The sequence below is a fragment of the Raphanus sativus genome, chromosome 6 (genome assembly GCF_000801105.2).
Source record: "Raphanus sativus cultivar WK10039 chromosome 6, ASM80110v3, whole genome shotgun sequence".
Lineage (NCBI taxonomy): Eukaryota > Viridiplantae > Streptophyta > Magnoliopsida > Brassicales > Brassicaceae > Raphanus > Raphanus sativus.
Genome location: NC_079516.1, coordinates 7278209 through 7303410, shown reverse-complemented (window position 1 = coordinate 7303410; position 25202 = coordinate 7278209). Strand labels below are relative to the sequence as shown.

The 25202-nt window shown below is 31.3% G+C and overlaps 6 protein-coding genes across 6 annotated transcripts; all 6 read right to left on the bottom strand.

Annotated features, from left to right (window-relative positions):
* Positions 1-1346: 1346 nt before the first annotated feature.
* On the bottom strand, positions 1347-1778 carry LOC130495487 (uncharacterized). The gene has a single exon (XM_056986889.1). It carries the CDS (start codon positions 1776-1778, stop codon positions 1347-1349), a length of 432 nt encoding a protein of 143 aa, XP_056842869.1.
* Positions 1779-2328: 550 nt separating this feature from the next.
* Positions 2329-3373, bottom strand: LOC108829109 (peptidyl-prolyl cis-trans isomerase CYP19-1). The gene has a single exon (XM_056989638.1). The coding sequence runs from the start codon at positions 3270-3272 to the stop codon at positions 2556-2558; it is 717 nt and encodes a 238-aa protein (XP_056845618.1). The 5' UTR covers positions 3273-3373; the 3' UTR covers positions 2329-2555.
* A 5683-nt stretch (positions 3374-9056) lies between these two features.
* LOC130495486 (uncharacterized) lies at positions 9057-9488 on the bottom strand. The gene has a single exon (XM_056986888.1). It carries the CDS (start codon positions 9486-9488, stop codon positions 9057-9059), a length of 432 nt encoding a protein of 143 aa, XP_056842868.1.
* Positions 9489-9974: 486 nt separating this feature from the next.
* On the bottom strand, positions 9975-10952 carry LOC130497005 (peptidyl-prolyl cis-trans isomerase CYP19-1-like). The gene has a single exon (XM_056989791.1). It carries the CDS (start codon positions 10916-10918, stop codon positions 10202-10204), a length of 717 nt encoding a protein of 238 aa, XP_056845771.1. The 5' UTR covers positions 10919-10952; the 3' UTR covers positions 9975-10201.
* A 6674-nt stretch (positions 10953-17626) lies between these two features.
* Positions 17627-18058, bottom strand: LOC108829074 (uncharacterized). Its single transcript, XM_018602733.1, has one exon. It carries the CDS (start codon positions 18056-18058, stop codon positions 17627-17629), a length of 432 nt encoding a protein of 143 aa, XP_018458235.1.
* A 486-nt stretch (positions 18059-18544) lies between these two features.
* LOC130496949 (peptidyl-prolyl cis-trans isomerase CYP19-1-like) lies at positions 18545-19596 on the bottom strand. Its single transcript, XM_056989688.1, has one exon. The coding sequence runs from the start codon at positions 19486-19488 to the stop codon at positions 18772-18774; it is 717 nt and encodes a 238-aa protein (XP_056845668.1). The 5' UTR covers positions 19489-19596; the 3' UTR covers positions 18545-18771.
* Positions 19597-25202: the final 5606 nt, after the last annotated feature.

The following is a 25202-nucleotide window of genomic DNA, read 5'->3' as shown; positions in this document are numbered from 1 at the left end:
TTTTAATCTGTTTTGCTATTAAATTTGAATAAAATTTTGTAATTCGTTTGATAATAAAGTTAATGAATTAATCTATATTTTCATAAACAAGATTAAATAATATCTTATATAAATTTCATATTTAATATAAATAAAAATAATATAATTATATAGTTTTCAAATAAACTAAAATACAAATATTAAAACACTACTTATTAAAAATGTTAAAAATATTGATTTTGTAAATTAGATTTTGTTAAAAGTATTCTTCCGGTTTTAAAATACGGGTTAAAATATAATTTAATTAAATTACGGTCAAATCAATCATATTTTAATTGATGAAATAAAATATTTACATGATCGCTAATATCTACACCAATTTTTGGGTGAATGAAATTAAACTCGTGATGTTAACTACATAACATCATTAAGTTGAGGAATGTTGTCATGCATAATATATACTTCGTATAGTTAGGTATATATTACTTTAGTTTGCATGGTTAGCCATATAATAACCAATACTTCGTACTTCGTGTAGTCATCAATCATTTTTCCTTCTAGTTACGTTGAGTCCGTTGACAATACTTGGTGCTGGGAATAAATGAATTATTGACGTTTTCGCTGTGGTTAAGATTGGGATTGCAAAATAGAAACGAATAGGTATGTTGTAGATAGGTCACAAGTCAGTCCCCGCATTCAATTCAGCACCGGCGGTTTTGTATTGAACTACGTGTACATGAAATAAAGTTTTTTTTTAATAACCGTGGGAATTCGGCGATCGAAGTCAACCGATTAATTCCACGTATTCTTGCGATTTAACACTAGTAATCCAAGAGGCCAACGAGATACATCTTTTGTTCTTGGCATTCATAATGTGAGACATGCTATTAATTGGGAATATGTCGAAGAGTTTAATACTCATGTTTCAATTCGCTGGTTGTTGCCAGATCACTAATTAGTAATAGGCAAACGGACCGATGGTTCAATCAGGCGAGCCGGTGGTTCAAAACCAGGATGGACTGATGGGGCAAACAATGGCATTATATCATTCGCAAGTGAAGTGTTGTGTTGCCTTTGGGCCACCCTCTGAACATTTGGAAAGTTCTGATTATCTCTCCTTTTGCACTTCCCTTCATAGTGCCTTTGAGCAGTGGGCATGCTTGTTTCTCATGAGACAACCGAAAACACTTCTTCTGAATGCGTTCATACTCCACATCTATCATAGCTGATCCACCTCCTTTTGGAAGAGTTAGACATTTCTTCTCTCTTACCGATAGATTTAGATCAATTATGATCAAGACTCGTACATAATCATGTAAAAGTGGTTTCTCTGGATCCCACTCAATATATTTTACATAACCTATTGGTCATGCCACCGTATCACTGGTCTTGATGGTAAAGTAGTTGACTGGTATATTGGAAAGTCTAATCCATACAGCCGCTGTCAGCAAGTAGTTACTTGGTGGAGTCTCCATCCACCTCTTCATCGCCATTTCCCAGTCCTCAAAGGTCCAAAAGCCCTGTTTCAACACCATCTGAAGATCTGTTTCCAGTTCAAAGATAAACTGGAAATTCTCCTTAGTCAGTGCAATCCCACGGACCTTTTCGTAAATCCTCCAGATCTTCGGCATCGTGCGTAACATGCAACCCATGTTCTGACAGTTTGGATTAAGCAAACGTCCCAATAAGCTACGATGACTTCTCTCCACAGTGCTAAAATCATCATCGTCCGGTAAAAGAATTGGCACATCTTCCTCTAGAGACATTTCTTGCATCACTCCTACCAGAGTATCGTCCATCAAAAACAAAAAAAAATCCCTTTCCTCTGGATCGCGTGACTAAGTATGAACCAGAAACTTGATGAAAAAAGAGGCGGCTGTTGAAAAAACTCTAGAAAAACACTATGTTTTGATGAAGATTTAGGTAAATAACCACAATTTCCATAAAAGATCTCGGGAAATATTCGAATTGATCTCTTTGCCGGCAAGGAAAACAACCTTCCAGATATTAGCTCTCCTTTGATTGGCTGAAAGAAAATCACCGTTAAAAAGAGAATTTTGCGACATATCCTTATGTTGTTTTTTCAGAAATACCTGTTTTGATTATTTTGGATATAGAAGAAATATAAGAAGCATTCAGATATTTAAAGGTTTTGGTTCAATTCCAGTTTAGAATATTTCAGTTTGATTTCGGTTTGGGTTTTATTCAGTTTTTTTTCAATCCAGTTTAGAATATCAATCATCTGCCATATGACAGCCAATCATACTGTCTTAGTATTAGGCAAACGGAACATGAGAACAATAGTCACTTAGAAATCAATTACTAATGTTAAATTCTAATAAGAATCTCTTGATGGAAAACATATTTAAAAGGTCCAAAAGCACAGATTTATTTTTAATATGTTTCTGCAATAGCAACTATAGCTAAAACTGATGATGGTTATCATTTTTCAATGGTAGCCAATCTAAATTCAAGAAAGAAGCAAAAAGAAAAACGCACCCGACCAAACATCAAAAGGACACAAGCTTGTCGGCGAAAAGGACCAAGCAACCATTGTACTTGAAAATATCTCAGATCTATGAAATCTGACCGCAGTCGGCGATCACCACGGGCCAGGAAAGCTTGTCCCTAACAGATATCTTTGAAATGGTCCTGACCACATCCAATCCTTCAACAACTTGGCCGAACACGACGTGTTCATCGTCGAGTTCCGGGCACTCCGTCAAGCAGATCATAAAGTTAGATTCGTTGGTGTCAGGACCACGGTTGTTCATGGAGATCATACCCGGACATGTGTGCTTTTTGATGAAGTTCTCATCCTCGAAAAACCCACTGTCGTAGATTGATTCGCCTCCGCATCCTTTCCCTTCGTTAGTGAAATCTCCTCCTTCAATCATATAATCGGCGCACCTATGGTAGATGACTGATCCTTTGTAATGGAGGGGCTTACCCTTCTTCCCCATGCCTTTCTCGCCTGTACAGAGGGCGCGGAAATTCTCTGCCGTCCGTGGGGTCGTGTCGGCAAAGAGCTCCATCACGATCCGACCAATAGGTTTACCGCAAGCCGTCATATCAAAGAAAACCTTAGGGTTAGATGGATCAGAGCATTCTCGGGGCTTTTGAGAGGAGGGATTCGTACATATAGAGAGAGGATCTAGTTTACCAGCTGGAGGTTGAATTCGGCCAAAGGCAGCCCCTACCTCGGCTCCCCCTGGAGCAGAGTTTGGGTTAATGTTAATGGTAAATCCTTCACCCGCCGGAATGTTTATGTTGATGGTAAATCCACCAGCCATTCTCTGAGATGGATCTAAGAAATTATAGGTTTCCTGGGAGGAGCTATCGAGAGAGAGAGAACATATAGTTCCAATGAAAATAAAATGAAGGAAGATCGTCGGCTGTAGAGATTTTTAAACTGCATTTTAGGTTAACTGTGGTTAAATCAAATCTGACTCTTTTTTTTTTTGTCAACCTGATAATAAATATCTATACCCATTAATAACTTTTGAGACACCATTTTATTTTCAAAATATTTACAGAACCATATCACTGCCTTATTTAGAACTTTCACCTTTTAATTATGGGAAAATTGACAAAAAAACAAAAAACTAGGTTAACGTTCCTTTAGTATAAAACAATTTTCTCCATTTTTTTTTATTTTTTACTCTTTGTATTTCTGAAAACTAATGAAATAAATACTTTATGAATCAAAAGTTATTAAAAATATAACAAACACTATATACACAAGCTGGTAACTTTTTTTGTTCAAAAACTTGGTTAATTTTTTCTTTTGATCAAAAATAAAAATTTTAAAATACATTCTACTAAAAGTAGAATGCGTCTTCTACGAAAAATGATATAGTAAAAACGATTTCTAAAATAAACATGTTCATCTACTTCTTTTAGAACGTACATTTAACTATTTACTAAATTTTTAAATAAGAAGAATGCGTATTCTACTAATCGTAAAGGTATCCATTTTTCATTCCGAATGAATCTTCTACTTTTATAAAGTATTCTAAATGTTGGGGAATGTGTTTTCTACAATGTACTCTTAGTCTACTCAAAGTAGAAAATATTTCTTGATTTTTATCATTCTTTTAAACTTTTAGAAAACGCCTTCTATAGATAATAATACATGTTTTTTTTGTGAAAATTAATAAAATTTCAGTTAAAGAAATATTCTAAAAAATCTCTTAAAATATTATAACTTCCTAAAATGTGTTATGGTCGATTTTACATATGAAAAGATTTTTTAAAACCAATTCTCCCTTGTCTTCTTTATCAATCTATGGTTTCTCCATAGTTTTTATTTTGATTTTTTTTCACAAAATCTTGTTTTTTTTTGTTTATCCCTTTTTTGTTTTTTATTGCCTTTCAAATGTTTTTTTTTTTCCTTTTTTCCATTAGATTTTTTTTTTAAATTCAAATTAATCTTTAAATTGTGTTTAATTAGATTTATTATAGAGTTAGTTTTGGGATTATGAGAAATAATATATCAACTTCATGTTGGTTTTCGACCAAAGGCTGTCCCTACCTTGGATCCCCCTGGAGCAGAGTTTGGATTAATGCTAATGGTAAATCCTTCATCAGCCGGAATGTTTATGTTGATGGTAAATCCACCGCCCATTCTCAGAGATGGATCTAAGACCATCTTTATCGGTGGCTATAAGCACGTATCTTAACATTAACGTGCTTAAAATTAAATCAAAATTAGAGAAATAAAAGAGGGACGTTAACTAAATAAGAACTTTTCTTTTCCCGTCCTTGGAGCACGTGTCATGACGTGAAGACCGAACGGTCTTCTTCCTCCTCTCCTCTCTCTCCAATCCTTCGATCTCCTCTCCTTTCTCTCGGCTTCTCTCTTTCTCTCGAGGCGTGTTCTTCTCTCTCTCGACGAATCTGGAGTTCTCGTTTCCTGTCGAAATCTGGGTTTGGAGTTCCTTGTTTCCGGTCAGAATCTCTCAGCTTGGTGTTCTCTAGAGCTCTGGCTCTCGATTTTTCTCTATCGGGTTCGTTCCACATGATCCCTTCCTTCTCAGAAACTCCACTGGTCCGACACAAGACCGAGCAAAGTTTGAATCTTTCTTTCTGATGGCCAGGTTATTAATCATCTGTCTTCTTGTCTTTGTGCTTTCTCTGGAAATTTGGTTTGATTGCAATTGGTGTTTCCTGTTTTAGAATTGTTTACAGATCGCGTTAATGGATCATCATGGTGTTGTGGCTTAATTTTGATCTCAAGGATTTGGCAAAGACTAAGATTTTTAGAGAAGCCATCTTTATTCGTCGTCGTTTTCTAAGATTTTTAGTTATTTTATTTCAGAATATGCGATGATTCTATTAAAAATATAATTAATTGCAATAAGGCACATGTTTAATCAAAAGAGACGCAGTTACTTACGACTTTAACGGAGTTTATATTTCTGTCCATCTTAATATAACACAAAACACATAGACCACTTTTACAGTTTTTGTTAACAATGTTATTGGTTTCAAGGTTTATTGTGGAAGCATAGTCTTTGGAGGTTTAAAATAGAAGTACTTGTCACTTTGAAAGTTTTTCATGGGATTTTCCCAAAATAATACTGATGATAAACTAAGAAAAAGGACAATACAAGGCTCTTTCAGTAGATGTCTATTTTCCACACGAGTTATTCAAATAACAATTCGATTTTGTGAGTATATGATTAGAAATTTTGGACTCGACACAGGGATAATGGTGTGTTCGTGTAATCTTCATTAATCATGAAAATTCTACATTAATAAAGTAGTCAACAACAAATATCTATTTCACGGTATTAATATAAGATAATATTGATATTCTCTTCATTTTCATTATTGGAAAATATTTTTTTATATTTTCCCACATGCTAAAAATATACTAAATTTTGTTAATAAAATAATCTTTGGAAATACTTACTTCCGAACTGAAAAACTAATAGTTTTTAACATGTGGGTTTGTTTACCGAAACATAGGTTAAATGGTTCAAAACACTAGCTATAGCAGTGGTTAGAAAAAAAAACACACCCACCCATGGACAGAATGTGGGGGGGGGGGGGGGAGGGGGGGAGAGGGTTCCCATGCAGATAACAGAGACTACGATTAGAATTTTGCCGATGCTACTTGCTGGTTTGGATAAGCTTCGCCTACAAGACGCATCCACTGCATATTAATCGCTTTATATGCATGTTTTCGGGTCGCAAATAATTGTAGGCAAGTAAAAATGATTGTTAACTACATCAAATATTAACCATCACATACGTCACCATGCAAACTATACTAATGTATACTTAATTACACGAAGTTTATTTTATAAATGATAACATTCTTCAACTTGGTGATGTTATGTAGTTAACATCACGAATTTGATTTCATTCATCCAGAAAATGATGTGGATGTTAAAGACCTTTTAAATCTTCTGTTTTATCAACTAAAATGTAACGTACCTAATAGTAATTTCACTGAAATTTCACTGAAATTAGATTTTGATCTACGTTTTAAAAGCGTAAAAATATTTTTAACAAAATATAATTTACTAAATCAGTATATTTTATAAAATTTGGATAAGTAGTGTATTAACCTATTTATTTTAGTGTATTTGAAAACTATATAATTATATTGTTTTACTAATACTAAATATGAAAGTTTCCAAAGTTATATAATATATTATTTAAATTTCTTTTATTTTAATCTGTTTTGCTATTAAATTTGAATAAAATTTCGGTAATTCGTTTGATTAATAAAGTTTATCTAATTCTTTTGATAAATTTTTATTAATAAAAATTGTTTGATGTCAATTTAGTTTATTGACTCTAATATTTTAGTTTTAATATAAAATTAATTAAATTAATGAATTAATCTATATTTTCATAAACAAAATTAAATAATATCTTATATAACTTCCATATTTAATATAAATTAAAATAATATAATTATATAGTTTTCAAATAAACTAAAATACAAATGTTAAAACACTACGTATTAAAAATGTTAAAAATATTGATTTTGTAAATTAGATTTTGTTAAAAGTATTCTTCCGCACACGAGGGGGGGGGGGAGATTAGATTTTTGCCGATGCGACTTGCTGGTTTGGATAAGCTTCGCCTACAAGACGCATCCACTGCATATTAATCGTTTTATATGCATGTTTTCGAGTCGCAAATAATTGTAGGCAAGTAAAAATGATTGTTAACTATATCAAATATTAACCATCACATACGTCACCATGCAAACTATACTAATGTATACTTAATTACGCGAAGTTTATTTTATAAATGATAACATTTCTCAACTTAGTGATGTTATGTAGTTAACATCACGTATTTGATTTCAGTCATCCAGAAAATGATGTGGATGTTAAAGACCTTTTAAATCTTCTGTTTTATCAACTAAAATATAACATACCTAATAGTAATTTCACTAAAATTAGATTTTGATCTACGTTTTAAAAGCGTAAAAATATTTTTAACAAAATATAATTTACTAAATCAGTATATTTTATAAAATTTGGATAAGTAGTGTATTAACCTATTTATTTTAATGTATTTGAAAACTATATAATTATATTGTTAACTAATATTAAATATGAAAGTTTCCAAAGTTATATAATATATTATTTAAATTTCTTTTATTTTAATCTGTTTTGCTATTAAATTTGAATAAAATTTCTGTAATTCGTTTGATGAATAAAATTTATCTAATTCTTTTGATAAATTTTTATTATAAAAATTGTTCGATGTCAATTTAGTTTATTGACTCTAATATTTTATTTTTAATATAAAATTAATTAAATTAATGAATTAATCTATATTTTCATAAACAAAATTAAATAATATCTTATATAACTTCCATATTTAATATAAATTAAAATAATATAAATAAATAGTTTTCAAATAAACTAAAATACAAATATTAAAACACTACTTATTAAAAATGTTAAAAATATTGATTTTGTAAATTAGATTTTGTTAAAAGTATTCTTCCGGTTTTAAAATACGGGTTAAAATATAATTTAATTAAATTACGGTCAAATCAATCATATTTTAATTGATGAAATAAAATACTTAAATGATCGCTAACATCTACACCAATTTTTGGGTGAATGAAATTAAATTCGTGATGTTAACTACATAACATCATTAAGTTGAGGAATGTTGTCATGCATAATATATACTTTATATAGTTAGGTATATATTACTTTAGTTTGCATGGTTAGCCATATGATAGTCAATACTTCGTACTTCGTGTAGTCATCAATCATTTTTCCTTCTAGTTACGTTGAGTCCGTTGACAATACTTGGTGCTGGGAATAAATGAATTATTGACGTTTTCGCTGTGGTTAAGATTGGGATTGCAAAATAGAAACGAATAGGTATGTTGTAGATAGGTCACAAGTCAGTCCCCGCATTCAATTCAGCACCGGCGGTTTTGTATTGAACTACGTGTACATGAAATAAAGTTTTTTTTTTAATAACCGTGGGAATTCGGCGATCGAAGTCAACCGATTAATTCCACGTATTCTTGCGATTTAACACTAGTAATCCAAGAGGCCAACGAGATACATCTTTTGTTCTTGGCATTCATAATGTGAGACATGCTATTAATTGGGAATATGTCGAAGAGTTTAATACTCATGTTTCAATTCGCTGGTTGTTGCCAGATCACTAATTAGTAATAGGCAAACGGACCGATGGTTCAATCAGGCGAGCCGGTGGTTCAAAACCAGGATGGACTGATGGGGCAAACAATGGCATTATATCATTCGCAAGTGAAGTGTTGTGTTGCCTTTGGGCCACCCTCTGAACATTTGGAAAGTTCTGATTATCTCTCCTTTTGCACTTCCCTTCATAGTGCCTTTGAGCAGTGGGCATGCTTGTTTCTCATGAGACAACCGAAAACACTTCTTCTGAATGCGTTCATACTCCACATCTATCATAGCTGATCCACCTCCTTTTGGAAGAGTTAGACATTTCTTCTCTCTTACCGATAGATTTAGATCAATTATGATCAAGACTCGTACATAATCATGTAAAAGTGGTTTCTCTGGATCCCACTCAATATATTTTACATAACCTATTGGTCATGCCACCGTATCACTGGTCTTGATGGTAAAGTAGTTGACTGGTATATTGGAAAGTCTAATCCATACAGCCGCTGTCAGCAAGTAGTTACTTGGTGGAGTCTCCATCCACCTCTTCATCGCCATTTCCCAGTCCTCAAAGGTCCAAAAGCCCTGTTTCAACACCATCTGAAGATCTGTTTCCAGTTCAAAGATAAACTGGAAATTCTCCTTAGTCAGTGCAATCCCACGGACCTTTTCGTAAATCCTCCAGATCTTCGGCATCGTGCGTAACATGCAACCCATGTTCTGACAGTTTGGATTAAGCAAACGTCCCAATAAGCTACGATGACTTCTCTCCACAGTGCTAAAATCATCATCGTCCGGTAAAAGAATTGGCACATCTTCCTCTAGAGACATTTCTTGCATCACTCCTACCAGAGTATCGTCCATCAAAAACAAAAAAAAATCCCTTTCCTCTGGATCGCGTGACTAAGTATGAACCAGAAACTTGATGAAAAAAGAGGCGGCTGTTGAAAAAACTCTAGAAAAACACTATGTTTTGATGAAGATTTAGGTAAAACAACCTTCCAGATATTAGCTCTCCTTTGATTGGCTGAAAGAAAATCACCGTTAAAAAGAGAATTTTGCGACATATCCTTATGTTGTTTTTTCAGAAATACCTGTTTTGATTATTTTGGATATAGAAGAAATATAAGAAGCATTCAGATATTTAAAGGTTTTGGTTCAATTCCAGTTTAGAATATTTCAGTTTGATTTCGGTTTGGGTTTTATTCAGTTTTTTTTCAATCCAGTTTAGAATATCAATCATCTGCCATATGACAGCCAATCATACTGTCTTAGTATTAGGCAAACGGAACATGAGAACAATAGTCACTTAGAAATCAATTACTAATGTTAAATTCTAATAAGAATCTCTTGATGGAAAACATATTTAAAAGGTCCAAAAGCACAGATTTATTTTTAATATGTTTCTGCAATAGCAACTATAGCTAAAACTGATGATGGTTATCATTTTTCAATGGTAGCCAATCTAAATTCAAGAAAGAAGCAAAAAGAAAAACGCACCCGACCAAACATCAAAAGGACACAAGCTTGTCGGCGAAAAGGACCAAGCAACCATTGTACTTGAAAATATCTCAGATCTATGAAATCTGACCGCAGTCGGCGATCACCACGGGCCAGGAAAGCTTGTCCCTAACAGATATCTTTGAAATGGTCCTGACCACATCCAATCCTTCAACAACTTGGCCGAACACGACGTGTTCATCGTCGAGTTCCGGGCACTCCGTCAAGCAGATCATAAAGTTAGATTCGTTGGTGTCAGGACCACGGTTGTTCATGGAGATCATACCCGGACATGTGTGCTTTTTGATGAAGTTCTCATCCTCGAAAAACCCACTGTCGTAGATTGATTCGCCTCCGCATCCTTTCCCTTCGTTAGTGAAATCTCCTCCTTCAATCATATAATCGGCGCACCTATGGTAGATGACTGATCCTTTGTAATGGAGGGGCTTACCCTTCTTCCCCATGCCTTTCTCGCCTGTACAGAGGGCGCGGAAATTCTCTGCCGTCCGTGGGGTCGTGTCGGCAAAGAGCTCCATCACGATCCGACCAATAGGTTTACCGCAAGCCGTCATATCAAAGAAAACCTTAGGGTTAGATGGATCAGAGCATTCTCGGGGCTTTTGAGAGGAGGGATTCGTACATATAGAGAGAGGATCTAGTTTACCAGCTGGAGGTTGAATTCGGCCAAAGGCAGCCCCTACCTCGGCTCCCCCTGGAGCAGAGTTTGGGTTAATGTTAATGGTAAATCCTTCACCCGCCGGAATGTTTATGTTGATGGTAAATCCACCAGCCATTCTCTGAGATGGATCTAAGAAATTATAGGTTTCCTGGAGGAGCTATCGAGAGAGAGAGAACATATAGTTCCAATGAAAATAAAATGAAGGAAGATCGTCGGCTGTAGAGATTTTTAAACTGTATTTTAGGTTAACTGTGGTTAAATCAAATCTGACTCTTTTTTTTTTGTCAACCTGATAATAAATATCTATACCCATTAATAACTTTTGAGACACCATTTTATTTTCAAAATATTTACAGAACCATATCACTGCCTTATTTAGAACTTTCACCTTTTAATTATGGGAAAATTGACAAAAAAACAAAAAACTAGGTTAACGTTCCTTTAGTATAAAACAATTTTCTCCATTTTTTTTTTATTTTTTACTCTTTGTATTTCTGAAAACTAATGAAATAAATACTTTATGAATCAAAAGTTATTAAAAATATAACAAACACCATATACACAAGCTGGTAACTTTTTTTGTTCAAAAACTTGGTTATTTTTTTCTTTTGATCAAAAATAAAAATTTTAAAATACATTCTACTAAAAGTAGAATGCGTCTTTTACGAAAAATGATATAGTAAAAAACGATTTCTAAAATAAACATGTTCATCTACTTCTTTTAGAACGTACATTTAATTATTTACTAAATTTTTAAATAAGAAGAATGCGTATTCTACTAATCGTAAAGGTATCCATTTTCATTCCGAATGCATCTTCTACTTTTATAAAGTATTCTAAATGTTGGGGAATGTGTTTTCTATAATGTACTCTTAGTCTACTCAAAGTAGAAAATATTTCTTGATTTTTATCATTCTTTTAAACTTTTAGAAAACGCCTTCTATAGATAATAATACATGATTTTTTTGTGAAAATTAATAAAATTTCAGTTAAAGAAATATTCTAAAAAATCTCTTAAAATATTATAACTTCCTAAAACGTGTTATTACATATGAAAAGATTTTAAAAAACCAATTCTCCCTTGTCTTCTTTATCAATCTATGGTTTCTCCATAGTTTTTATTTTGATTTTTTTTCACAAAATCTTGTTTTTTTTGTTTATCCCTTTTTTGTTTTTTGTTGCCTTTCAAATGTTTTTTTTTCCTTTTTTCCATTAGATTTTTTTTTAAATTCAAATTAATCTTTCAATTGTGTTTAATTAGATTTATTATAGAGTTAGTTTTGGGATTATGAGAAATAATATATCAACTTCATGTTGGTTTTCGACCAAAGGCTGTCCCTACCTTGGATCCCCCTGGAGCAGAGTTTGGATTAATGCTAATGGTAAATCCTTCATCAGCCGGAATGTTTATGTTGATGGTAAATCCACCGCCCATTCTCAGAGATGGATCTAAGACCATCTTTATCGGTGGCTATAAGCACGTATCTTAACATTAATGTGCTTTAAATTAAATCAAAATTAGAGAAATAAAATAGGGACGTTAACTAAATAAGAACTTTTCTTCTCCCGTCCTTGGAGCACGTGTCATGACGTGAAGACTGAACGGTCTTCTTCCTCCTCTCCTCTCTCTCCAATCCTTCGATCTCCTCTCCTTTTTCTCGGCTTCTCTCTTTCTCTCGAGGCGTGTTCTTCTCTCTCTCGACGAATCTGGAGTTCTCGTTTCCTGTCGAAATCTGGGTTTGGAGTTCCTTGTTTCCGGTCAGAATCTCTCAGCTTGGTGTTCTCTGGAGCTCTGGCTCTCGATTTTTCTCTATCGGGTTCGTTCCACATGATCCCTTCCTTCTCAGAAACTCCACTGGTCCGACACAAGACCGAGCAAAGTTTGAATCTTTCTTTCTGATGGCCAGGTTATTAATCATCTGTCTTCTTGTCTTTGTGCTCTCTCTGGAAATTTGGTTTGATTGCAATTGGTGTTTCCTGTTTTAGAATTGTTTACAGATCGCGTTAATGGATCATCATGGTGTTGTGGCTTAATTTTGATCTCAAGGATTTGGCAAAGACTAGGATTTTTAGAGAAGCCATCTTTATTCGTCGTCATTTTCTAAGATTTTTAGTTATTTTATTTCAGAATATGCGATGATTCTATTAAAAATATAATTAATTGCAATAAGGCACATGTTTAATCAAAAGAGACGCAGTTACGACTTTAACGGAGTTTATATTTCTGTCCATCTTAATATAACACAAAACACATAGACCACTTTTACAGTTTTTGTTAACAATGTTATTGGTTTCAAGGTTTATTGTGGAAGCATAGTCTTTGGAGGTTTAAAATAGAAGTACTTGTCACTTTGAAGGTTTTTCATGGGTTTTTTCCAAAATAATACTAATGATAAATTAAGAAAAAGGACAATACAAGGCTCTTTCAGTAGATGTCTATTTTCCACACGAGTTATTCAAATAACAATTCGATTTTGTGAGTATATGATTAGAAATTTTGGACTCGACACAGGGATAATGGTGTGTTCGTGTAATCTTCATTAATCATGAAAATTCTACATTAATAAAGTAGTCAACAACAAATATCTATTTCACGGTATTAATATAAGATAATATTGATATTCTCTTCATTTTCATTATTGGAAAATATTTTTTTATATTTTCCCACATGCTAAAATATACTAAATTTTGCTAATAAAATAATCTTTGGAAATACTTACTTTCCGAACTGAAAAACTAATAGTTTTTAACATGTGGGTTTGTTTACCGAAACATAGGTTAAATGGTTTAAAACACTAGCTATAGCAGTGGTTAGAAAAAAAAAACACACCCACCCATGGACAGAATGTGGGTGGGGTGGGGAGGGGGGAGAGGGGAGAGTTCCCATGCAGATAACTGAGACTACGATTAGAATTTTGCCGATGCTACTTGCTGGTTTGGATAAGCTTCGCCTACAAGACGCATCCACTGCATATTAATCGTTTTATATGCATGTTTTCGAGTCGCAAATAATTGTAGGCAAGTAAACATGATTGTTAACTACATCAAATATTAACCATCACATACGTCACCATGCAAACTATACTAATGTATACTTAATTACACGAAGTTTATTTTATAAATGATAACATTCCTCAACTTAGTGATGTTATGTAATTAACATCACGAATTTGATTTCATTCATCCAGAAAATGATGTGGATGTTAAAGACCTTTTAAATCTTCTGTTTTATCAACTAAAATATAACGTACCTAATAGTAATTTCACTAAAATTAGATTTTGATCTACGTTTTAAAAGCGTAAAAATATTTTTAACAAAATATAATTTACTAAATCAGTATATTTTATAAAATTTGGATAAGTAGTGTATTAACCTATTTATTTTAGTGTATTTGAAAACTATATAATTATATTGTTTAACTAATATTAAATATGAAAGTTTCCAAAGTTATATAATATATTATTTAAATTTCTTTTATTTTAATCTGTTTTGCTATTAAATTTGAATAAAATTTCTGTAATTCGTTTGATTAATAAAATTTATCTAATTCTTTTGATAAATTTTTATTATAAAAATTGTTTGATGTCAATTTAGTTTATTGACTCTAATATTTTATTTTTAATATAAAATTATTTAAATTAATGAATTAATCTATATTTTCATAAACAAAATTAAATAATATCTTATATAACTTCCATATTTAATATAAATTAAAATAATATAATTATATAGTTTTCAAATAAACTAAAATACAAATGTTAAAACACTACTTATTAAAAATGTTAAAAATATTGATTTTGTAAATTAGATTTTGTTAAAAGTATTCTTCCGCACGCGGGGGGGGGGGGAGATTAGATTTTTGCCGATGCGACTTGCTGGTTTGGATAAGCTTCGCCTACAAGACGCATCCACTGCATATTAATGGTTTTATATGCATGTTTTCGAGTCGCAAATAATTGTAGGCAAGTAAAAATGATTGTTAACTATATCAAATATTAACCATCACATACGTCACCATGCAAACTATACTAATGTATACTTAATTACGCGAAGTTTATTTTATAAATAATAATATTCCTCAACTTAGTGATGTTATGTAGTTAACATCACGTATTTGATTTCATTCATCCAGAAAATGATGTGGATGTTAAAGACCTTTTAAATCTTCTGTTTTATCAACTAAAATATAACGTACCTAATAGTAATTTCACTAAAATTAGATTTTGATCTACGTTTTAAAAGCGTAAAAATATTTTTAACAAAATATAATTTACTAAATCAGTATATTTTATAAAATTTGGATAAGTAGTGTATTAACCTATTTATTTTAGTGTATTTGAAAACTATATAATTATATTGTTTAACTAATATTAAATATGAAAGTTTCCAAAGTTATATAATATATTATTTAAATTTCTTTTATTTTAATCTGTTTTGCTATTAAATTTGAATAAAATTTCTGTAATTCGTTTGATTAATAAAATTTATCTAATTCTTTTGATAAATTTTTATTATAAAAATTGTTCGATGTCAATTTAGTTTATTGACTCTAATATTTTATTTTTAATATAAAATTAATTAAATTAATGAATTAATCTATATTTTCATAAACAAAATTAAATAATATCTTATATAACTTCCATATTTAATATAAATTAAAATAATATAATTATATAGTTTTCAAATAAACTAAAATACAAATGTTAAAACACTACTTATTAAAAATGTTAAAAATATTGATTTTGTAAATTAGATTTTGTTAAAAGTATTCTTCTGCACGCGGGGGGGGGGGGGGGGGAGATTAGATTTTTGCCGATGCGACTTGCTGGTTTGGATAAGCTTCGCCTACAAGACGCATCCACTGCATATTAATGGTTTTATATGCATGTTTTCGAGTCGCAAATAATTGTAGGCAAGTAAAAATGATTGTTAACTATATCAAATATTAACCATCACATACGTCACCATGCAAACTATACTAATGTATACTTAATTACGCGAAGTTTATTTTATAAATAATAATATTCCTCAACTTAGTGATGTTATGTAGTTAACATCACGTATTTGATTTCATTCATCCAGAAAATGATGTGGATGTTAAAGACCTTTTAAATCTTCTGTTTTATCAACTAAAATATAACGTACCTAATAGTAATTTCACTAAAATTAGATTTTGATCTACGTTTTAAAAGCGTAAAAATATTTTTAACAAAATATAATTTACTAAATCAGTATATTTTATAAAATTTGGATAAGTAGTGTATTAACCTATTTATTTTAGTGTATTTGAAAACTATATAATTATATTGTTTAACTAATATTAAATATGAAAGTTTCCAAAGTTATATAATATATTATTTAAATTTCTTTTATTTTAATCTGTTTTGCTATTAAATTTGAATAAAATTTCTGTAATTCGTTTGATTAATAAAATTTATCTAATTCTTTTGATAAATTTTTATTATAAAAATTGTTCGATGTCAATTTAGTTTATTGACTCTAATATTTTATTTTTAATATAAAATTAATTAAATTAATGAATTAATCTATATTTTCATAAACAAAATTAAATAATATCTTATATAACTTCCATATTTAATATAAATTAAAATAATATAATTATATAGTTTTCAAATAAACTAAAATACAAATGTTAAAACACTACTTATTAAAAATGTTAAAAATATTGATTTTGTAAATTAGATTTTGTTAAAAGTATTCTTCCGGTTTTAAAATACGGGTTAAAATATAATTTAATTAAATTACGGTCAAATCAATCATATTTTAATTGATGAAATAAAATACTTAAATGATCGCTAACATCTACACCAATTTTTGGGTGAATGAAATTAAATTCGTGATGTTAACTACATAACATCATTAAGTTGATGAATGTTGTCATGCATAATATATACTTTATATAGTTAGGTATATATTACTTTAGTTTGCATGGTTAGCCATATGATAGCCAATACTTCGTACTTCGTGTAGTCATCAATCATTTTTCCTTCTAGTTACGTTGAGTCCGTTGACAATACTTGGTGCTGGGAATAAATGAATTATTGACGTTTTCGCTGTGGTTAAGATTGGGATTGCAAAATAGAAACGAATAGGTATGTTGTAGATAGGTCACAAGTCAGTCCCCGCATTCAATTCAGCACCGGCGGTTTTGTATTGAACTACGTGTACATGAAATAAAGTTTTTTTTTTAATAACCGTGGGAATTCGGCGATCGAAGTCAACCGATTAATTCCACGTATTCTTGCGATTTAACACTAGTAATCCAAGAGGCCAACGAGATACATCTTTTGTTCTTGGCATTCATAATGTGAGACATGCTATTAATTGGGAATATGTCGAAGAGTTTAATACTCATGTTTCAATTCGCTGGTTGTTGCCAGATCACTAATTAGTAATAGGCAAACGGACCGATGGTTCAATCAGGCGAGCCGGTGGTTCAAAACCAGGATGGACTGATGGGGCAAACAATGGCATTATATCATTCGCAAGTGAAGTGTTGTGTTGCCTTTGGGCCACCCTCTGAACATTTGGAAAGTTCTGATTATCTCTCCCTTTTGCACTTCCCTTCATAGTGCCTTTGAGCAGTGGGCATGCTTGTTTCTCATGAGACAACCGAAAACACTTCTTCTGAATGCGTTCATACTCCACATCTTTCATAGCTGATCCACCTCCTTTTGGAAGAGTTAGACATTTCTTCTCTCTTACCGATAGATTTAGATCAATTATGATCAAGACTCGTACATAATCATGTAAAAGTGGTTTCTCTGGATCCCACTCAATATATTTTACATAACCTATTGGTCATGCCACCGTATCACTGGTCTTGATGGTAAAGTAGTTGACTGGTATATTGGAAAGTCTAATCCATACAGCCGCTGTCAGCAAGTAGTTACTTGGTGGAGTCTCCATCCACCTCTTCATCGCCATTTCCCAGTCCTCAAAGGTCCAAAAGCCCTGTTTCAACACCATCTGAAGATCTGTTTCCAGTTCAAAGATAAACTGGAAATTCTCCTTAGTCAGTGCAATCCCACGGACCTTTTCGTAAATCCTCCAGATCTTCGGCATCGTGCGTAACATGCAACCCATGTTCTGACAGTTTGGATTAAGCAAACGTCCCAATAAGCTACGATGACTTCTCTCCACAGTGCTAAAATCATCATCGTCCGGTAAAAGAATTGGCACATCTTCCTCTAGAGACATTTCTTGCATCACTCCTACCAGAGTATCGTCCATCAAAAACAAAAAAAAATCCCTTTCCTCTGGATCGCGTGACTAAGTATGAACCAGAAACTTGATGAAAAAAGAGGCGGCTGTTGAAAAAACTCTAGAAAAACACTATGTTTTGATGAAGATTTAGGTAAAACAACCTTCCAGATATTAGCTCTCCTTTGATTGGCTGAAAGAAAATCACCGTTAAAAAGAGAATTTTGCGACATATCCTTATGTTGTTTTTTCAGAAATACCTGTTTTGATTATTTTGGATATAGAAGAAATATAAGAAGCATTCAGATATTTAAAGGTTTTGGTTCAATTCCAGTTTAGAATATTTCAGTTTGATTTCGGTTTGGGTTTTATTCAGTTTTTTTTCAATCCAGTTTAGAATATCAATCATCTGCCATATGACAGCCAATCATACTGTCTTAGTATTAGGCAAACGGAACATGAGAACAATAGTCACTTAGAAATCAATTACTAATGTTAAATTCTAATAAGAATCTCTTGATGGAAAACATATTTAAAAGGTCCAAAAGCACAGATTTATTTTTAATATGTTTCTGCAATAGCAACTATAGCTAAAACTGATGATGGTTATCATTTTTCAATGGTAGCCAATCTAAATTCAAGAAAGAAGCAAAAAGAAAAACGCACCCGACCAAACATCAAAAGGACACAAGCTTGTCGGCGAAAAGGACCAAGCAACCATTGTACTTGAAAATATCTCAGATCTATGAAATCTGACCGCAGTCGGCGATCACCACGGGCCAGGAAAGCTTGTCCCTAACAGATATCTTTGAAATGGTCCTGACCACATCCAATCCTTCAACAACTTGGCCGAACACGACGTGTTCATCGTCGAGTTCCGGGCACTCCGTCAAGCAGATCATAAAGTTAGATTCGTTGGTGTCAGGACCACGGTTGTTCATGGAGATCATACCCGGACATGTGTGCTTTTTGATGAAGTTCTCATCCTCGAAAAACCCACTGTCGTAGATTGATTCGCCTCCGCATCCTTTCCCTTCGTTAGTGAAATCTCCTCCTTCAATCATATAATCGGCGCACCTATGGTAGATGACTGATCCTTTGTAATGGAGGGGCTTACCCTTCTTCCCCATGCCTTTCTCGCCTGTACAGAGGGCGCGGAAATTCTCTGCCGTCCGTGGGGTCGTGTCGGCAAAGAGCTCCATCACGATCCGACCAATAGGTTTACCGCAAGCCGTCATATCAAAGAAAACCTTAGGGTTAGATGGATCAGAGCATTCTCGGGGCTTTTGAGAGGAGGGATTCGTACATATAGAGAGAGGATCTAGTTTACCAGCTGGAGGTTGAATTCGGCCAAAGGCAGCCCCTACCTCGGCTCCCCCTGGAGCAGAGTTTGGGTTAATGTTAATGGTAAATCCTTCACCCGCCGGAATGTTTATGTTGATGGTAAATCCACCAGCCATTCTCTGAGATGGATCTAAGAAATTATAGGTTTCCTGGGAGGAGCTATCGAGAGAGAGAGAACATATAGTTCCAATGAAAATAAAATGAAGGAAGATCGTCGGCTGTAGAGATTTTTAAACTGTATTTTAGGTTAACTGTGGTTAAATCAAATCTGACTCTTTTTTTTTTGTCAACCTGATAATAAATATCTATACCCATTAATAACTTTTGAGACACCATTTTATTTTCAAAATATTTACAGAACCATATCACTGCCTTATTTAGAACTTTCACCTTTTAATTATGGGAAAATTGACAAAAAAACAAAAAACTAGGTTAACGTTCCTTTAGTATAAAACAATTTTCTCCATTTTTTTTTTATTTTTTACTCTTTGTATTTCTGAAAACTAATGAAATAAATACTTTATGAATCAAAAGTTATTAAAAATATAACAAACACCATATACACAAGCTGGTAACTTTTTTTGTTCAAAAACTTGGTTATTTTTTTCTTTTGATCAAAAATAAAAATTTTAAAATACATTCTACTAAAAGTAGAATGCGTCTTCTACGAAAAATGATATAGTAAAAAACGATTTCTAAAATAAACATGTTCATCTACTTCTTTTAGAACGTACATTTAATTATTTACTAAATTTTTAAATAAGAAGAATGCGTATTCTACTAATCGTAAAGGTATCCATTTTCATTCCGAATGCATCTTCTACTTTTATAAAGTATTCTAAATGTTGGGGAATGTGTTTTCTATAATGTACTCTTAGTCTACTCAAAGTAGAAAATATTTCTTGATTTTTATCATTCTTTTAAACTTTTAGAAAACGCCTTCTATAGATAATAATACATGATTTTTTTGTGAAAATTAATAAAATTTCAGTTAAAGAAATATTCTAAAAAATCTCTTAAAATATTATAACTTCCTAAAACGTGTTATTACATATGAAAAGATTTTAAAAAACCAATTCTCCCTTGTCTTCTTTATCAATCTATGGTTTCTCCATAGTTTTTATTTTGATTTTTTTCACAAAATCTTGTTTTTTTTGTTTATCCCTTTTTTGTTTTTTGTTGCCTTTCAAATGTTTTTTTTTTCCTTTTTTCCATTAGATTTTTTTTTAAATTCAAATTAATCTTTCAATTGTGTTTAATTAGATTTATTATAGAGTTAGTTTTGGGATTATGAGAAATAATATATCAACTTCATGTTGGTTTTCGACCAAAGGCTGTCCCTACCTTGGATCCCCCTGGAGCAGAGTTTGGATTAATGCTAATGGTAAATCCTTCATCAGCCGGAATGTTTATGTTGATGGTAAATCCACCGCCCATTCTCAGAGATGGATCTAAGACCATCTTTATCGGTGGCTATAAGCACGTATCTTAACATTAATGTGCTTTAAATTAAATTAAAATTAGAGAAATAAAATAGGGACGTTAACTAAATAAGAACTTTTCTTCTCCCGTCCTTGGAGCACGTGTCATGACGTGAAGACCGAACGGTCTTCTTCCTCCTCTCCTCTCTCTCCAATCCTTCGATCTCCTTTCCTTTCTCTCGGCTTCTCTCTTTCTCTCGAGGCGTGTTCTTCTCTCTCTCGACGAATCTGGAGTTCTCGTTTCCTGTCGAAATCTGGGTTTGGAGTTCCTCGTTTCCGGTCAGAATCTCTCTGTAGAGATTTTTAAACTGTATTTTAGGTTAACTGTGGTTAAATCAAATCTGACTCTCTTTTTTTTGTCAACCTGATAATAAATATCTATACCCATTAATAACTTTTGAGACACCATTTTATTTTCAAAATATTTACAGAACCATATCACTGCCTTATTTAGAACTTTCACCTTTTAATTATGGGAAAATTGACAAAAAAACAAAAAACAAGGTTAACGTTCCTTTAGTATAAAACTATTTTCTCCATTTTTTTTTATTTTTTACTCTTTGTATTTTTGAAAACTAATGAAATAAATACTTTATGAATCAAAAGTTATTAAAAATATAACAAACACCATATACACAAGCTGATAATTTTTTTTGTTCAAAAACTTGGTTAATTTTTTCTTTTGATCAAAAATAAAAATTTTAAAATACATTCTACTAAAAGTAGAATGCGTCTTCTACGAAAATGATATAGTAAAAAACGATTTCTAAAATAAACATGTTCATCTACTTCTTTTAGAACGTACATTTAACTATTTACTAAATTTTTAAAGGGAAATTTGCCAAAACGGAACAAAAATTCAGCATGGTTGTCCCTATAGTATAAAACCATCATTTAGTTGTCCTTTTAGTATAATTTTTTTCATAATCCCAAAACTAACCCTTGGTTAATCTAATTAAACACATTAATATAATTTAAAATAATAATAACTAAAAACGTTTAAAAAGGGAAAATTAAAAAAAAAAATTAAATTTTGTAATAAAAATAAACTTTTTAAAACTTAATAAAATAATAATAAAAATAATTTACAATTTTTAATAAAAACAGTTTACAAAGTTTTATTTTTTATAAGAAGTTTAAAATGTTTGTAAACTTTTTAATTTTATCAAAATTTTTAATTAAAAAAAAAATTAAAATGTATTTTTCTAAAGTTTGTTTAAACTTTTATTAAAAACTTTTTGTAAAGTTTTATTTTTATTTTTATAAAGTTTACAAATTTTATAAATTTTGTTTAAAGTTTTTATTAAACACAATAAACTAAAAGAATTTTTAAAAGATTTAATTAAAAACGTTTTAAAAAGGGAAAATAAAATAAAACTTTTAACTTTTTTTAATAAAAATAAACTTTGTAAAAAATAAAAATAATTTACAATTTTTTTAATAAAACATTAAATAAACTTATTAAAAACATTTTACAAAGTTTTATTTTTATAAAAAGTTTAAAATTTTTTTAATAAAACTTTAGTTAAATAAAAATTTTTAAACTTTATAAAAATAAAAATAAAACTTTACTAATTTTTTTTAATAAAAGCTTTAAACCAACAGTATAAAGAAAATTTTTTACAAAGTTTTATTTTTATAAAAAAATTAAAATGTTTGTAACCTTTTGAATTTTATCGAACTTTTTAATAAAAATAAAAATTTTAAATTTTTTTTAAATAAAACTTTAATAAAAGTAAAATTTGTAAACTTTATAAAATAAAAATTAAACTTTACAAAAAATTGCACCTAATTTTAAAACACCACATGTTGTATAAATATGTATCATAGAGAATAAGAGTTTGTGAAGAAAAATCAAAAGAAAAACTATGGAAAACTCATAGATTAACGAAGAAGACAAGGTATAATCATTTTTAAAATTTTTTGACAAGTAAAATCGAAAATAACACGTTTTAGGAAGTTAGAATATTTTTAGGAGATTTTTAGAATATTTCCTTAACTGAATTTTTCATTAATTTTCGCAAAAATCAGGTATCTTATCCGTAGAAGGCGCCTTCTAAAAGTTTAGAACATTGACAAAAATCTAGAACACGCTTTCTACTTTTAGTAGACGGAAGAGTACATTTTAGAAAACACATTCCGCGAAATTTAGAATACTTAATAAAAGTAGAAAATGCTTCCGGACGAAAAGTAGATAGCTTTAGGATTAGTAGAATGCGCATTCCACTTTCTTAGAAAATTAGTAAATAGTAGAATGTACGTTCTAAAAATAGTAGATGAACATGTTTATTTTAGAAATCGCTTTCTACTATACCATTTTCCGTAGAAGGCACATTCTACATTTAGTAGAACGTATTTTCAAATTTTTATTTATCAACTTTTTGAAAAAAATAAAATACCAGCATGTGTATATAGGTGTTTTATTAATTCTTTATATTTTTAATTTTTTTTTTGATTCACAAAAGTATTTATTTCATTAGTTTTCAGAAATACAAAGGGTAAAAAGGAGAAAAATTGGACAAAAAAGGATTTATACCAAAGGGACAACACCCTTGTTTTTTTGTTCTCTATTGGCAATTTTCCCATTTTTAAATAAGAAGAATGCATATTCTACTAATCGTAAAGGTATCCATTTTCATTCCGAATGCATCTTCTACTTTTATAAAGTATTCTAAATGTTGGGGAATGTGTTTTCTACAATGTACTCTTAGTCTACTCAAAGTAGAAAATATTTCTTGATTTTTATCATTCTTTTAAACTTTTAGAAAACGCCTTCTATAGATAATAATACATGATTTTTTGTGAAAATTAATAAAATTTCAGTTAAAGAAATATTCTAAAAAAATCTCTTAAAATATTATAACTTCCTAAAATGTGTTATGGTCGATTTTACATATGAAAAGATTTTAAAAAACCCAATTCTCCCTTGTCTTCTTTATCAATCTATGGTTTCTCCATAGTTTTTATTTTGATTTTTTTTCACAAATCTTGTTTTTTTTTTGTTTATCCCTTTTTTGTTTTTATTGCCTTTCAAATGTTTTTTTTCCTTTTTTCCATTAGATTTTTTTTAAATTCAAATTAATCTTTAAATTGTGTTTAATTAGATTTATTATAGAGTTATTTTTGGGATTATGAGAAATATTATATCAACTTCATGTTGGTTTTCGACCAAAGGCTGTCCCTACCCTGGATCCCCTGGAGCAGAGTTTGGATTAATGCTAATGGTAAATCCTTCATCAGCCGGAATGTTTATGTTGATGGTAAATCCACCGCTCATTCTCAGAGATGGATCTAAGACCATCTTTATCGGTGGCTATAAGCACGTATCTTAACATTAATGTGCTTTAAATTAAATCAAAATTAGAGAAATAAAATAGGGATGTTAACTAAATAAGAACTTTTCTTCTCCCGTCCTTGGAGCACGTGTCATGACGTGAAGACCGAACGGTCTTCTTCCTCCTCTCCTCTCTCTCCAATCCTTCGATCTCCTCTCCTTTCTCTCGGCTTCTCTCTTTCTCTCGAGGCGTGTTCTTCTCTCTCTCGACGAATCTGGAGTTCTCGTTTCCTGTCGAAATCTGGGTTTGGAGTTCCTCGTTTCCGGTCAGAATCTCTCAGCTTGGTATTCTCTGGAGCTCTGGTTCTCGATTTTTCTCTATCGGGTTCGTTCCACATGATCCCTTCCTTCTCAGAAACTCCACTGGTCCGACACAAGACCGAGCAAAGTTTGAATCTTTCTTTCTGATGGCCAGGTTATTAATCATCTGTCTTCTTGTCTTTGTGCTCTCTCTGGAAATTTGGTTTGATTGCAATTGGTGTTTCCTGTTTTAGAATTGTTTACAGATCGCGTTAATGGATCATCATGGTGTTGTGGCTTAATTTTGATCTCAAGGATTTGGCAAAGACTAGCCTTGAATGTATGAATGTTTATAAACTTTTGTGTTTTAAATTGAATGAAAGAAATAGTTGACAAAAAAAATTTAACCTTATTAACCTAAGAAACAACTCAAGTCCCACCAATAATCACCATATTACATAAAACTTCTTAACAATATCCTAACCATAACAATAATAATAAAAAATTATAAGGACTTAAATTTTGGTCCTTGCGATAAAGATGGTCTAAGAAATTATGGAGAGAGAAAAGTTCCAATGAAAATAAATTGAAGGAAGATCGGCCGTAGAGATTTTTTAAACTGTATTTTAGGTTAACTGTGGTTAAGTAGAATCTGACTAGCGTTAGTTCTAACATGACTGCTGGAGGTTGAAAATATTTACATAACCATGTCGCTACCTTAAAACCTAGGCTTTTTAATTAATAAATATATTATCGACCATAATAGTATATTTAA

Coding starts and splice junctions, on each gene's coding strand:
- LOC130495486 (XM_056986888.1), bottom strand. CDS start 9,488: ATGGACGATACTCTGGTAGGAGTGATGCAAGAAATGTCTCTAGAGGAA.
- LOC130497005 (XM_056989791.1), bottom strand. CDS start 10,918: ATGGCTGGTGGATTTACCATCAACATAAACATTCCGGCGGGTGAAGGA.
- LOC108829109 (XM_056989638.1), bottom strand. CDS start 3,272: ATGGCTGGTGGATTTACCATCAACATAAACATTCCGGCGGGTGAAGGA.
- LOC130495487 (XM_056986889.1), bottom strand. CDS start 1,778: ATGGACGATACTCTGGTAGGAGTGATGCAAGAAATGTCTCTAGAGGAA.
- LOC108829074 (XM_018602733.1), bottom strand. CDS start 18,058: ATGGACGATACTCTGGTAGGAGTGATGCAAGAAATGTCTCTAGAGGAA.
- LOC130496949 (XM_056989688.1), bottom strand. CDS start 19,488: ATGGCTGGTGGATTTACCATCAACATAAACATTCCGGCGGGTGAAGGA.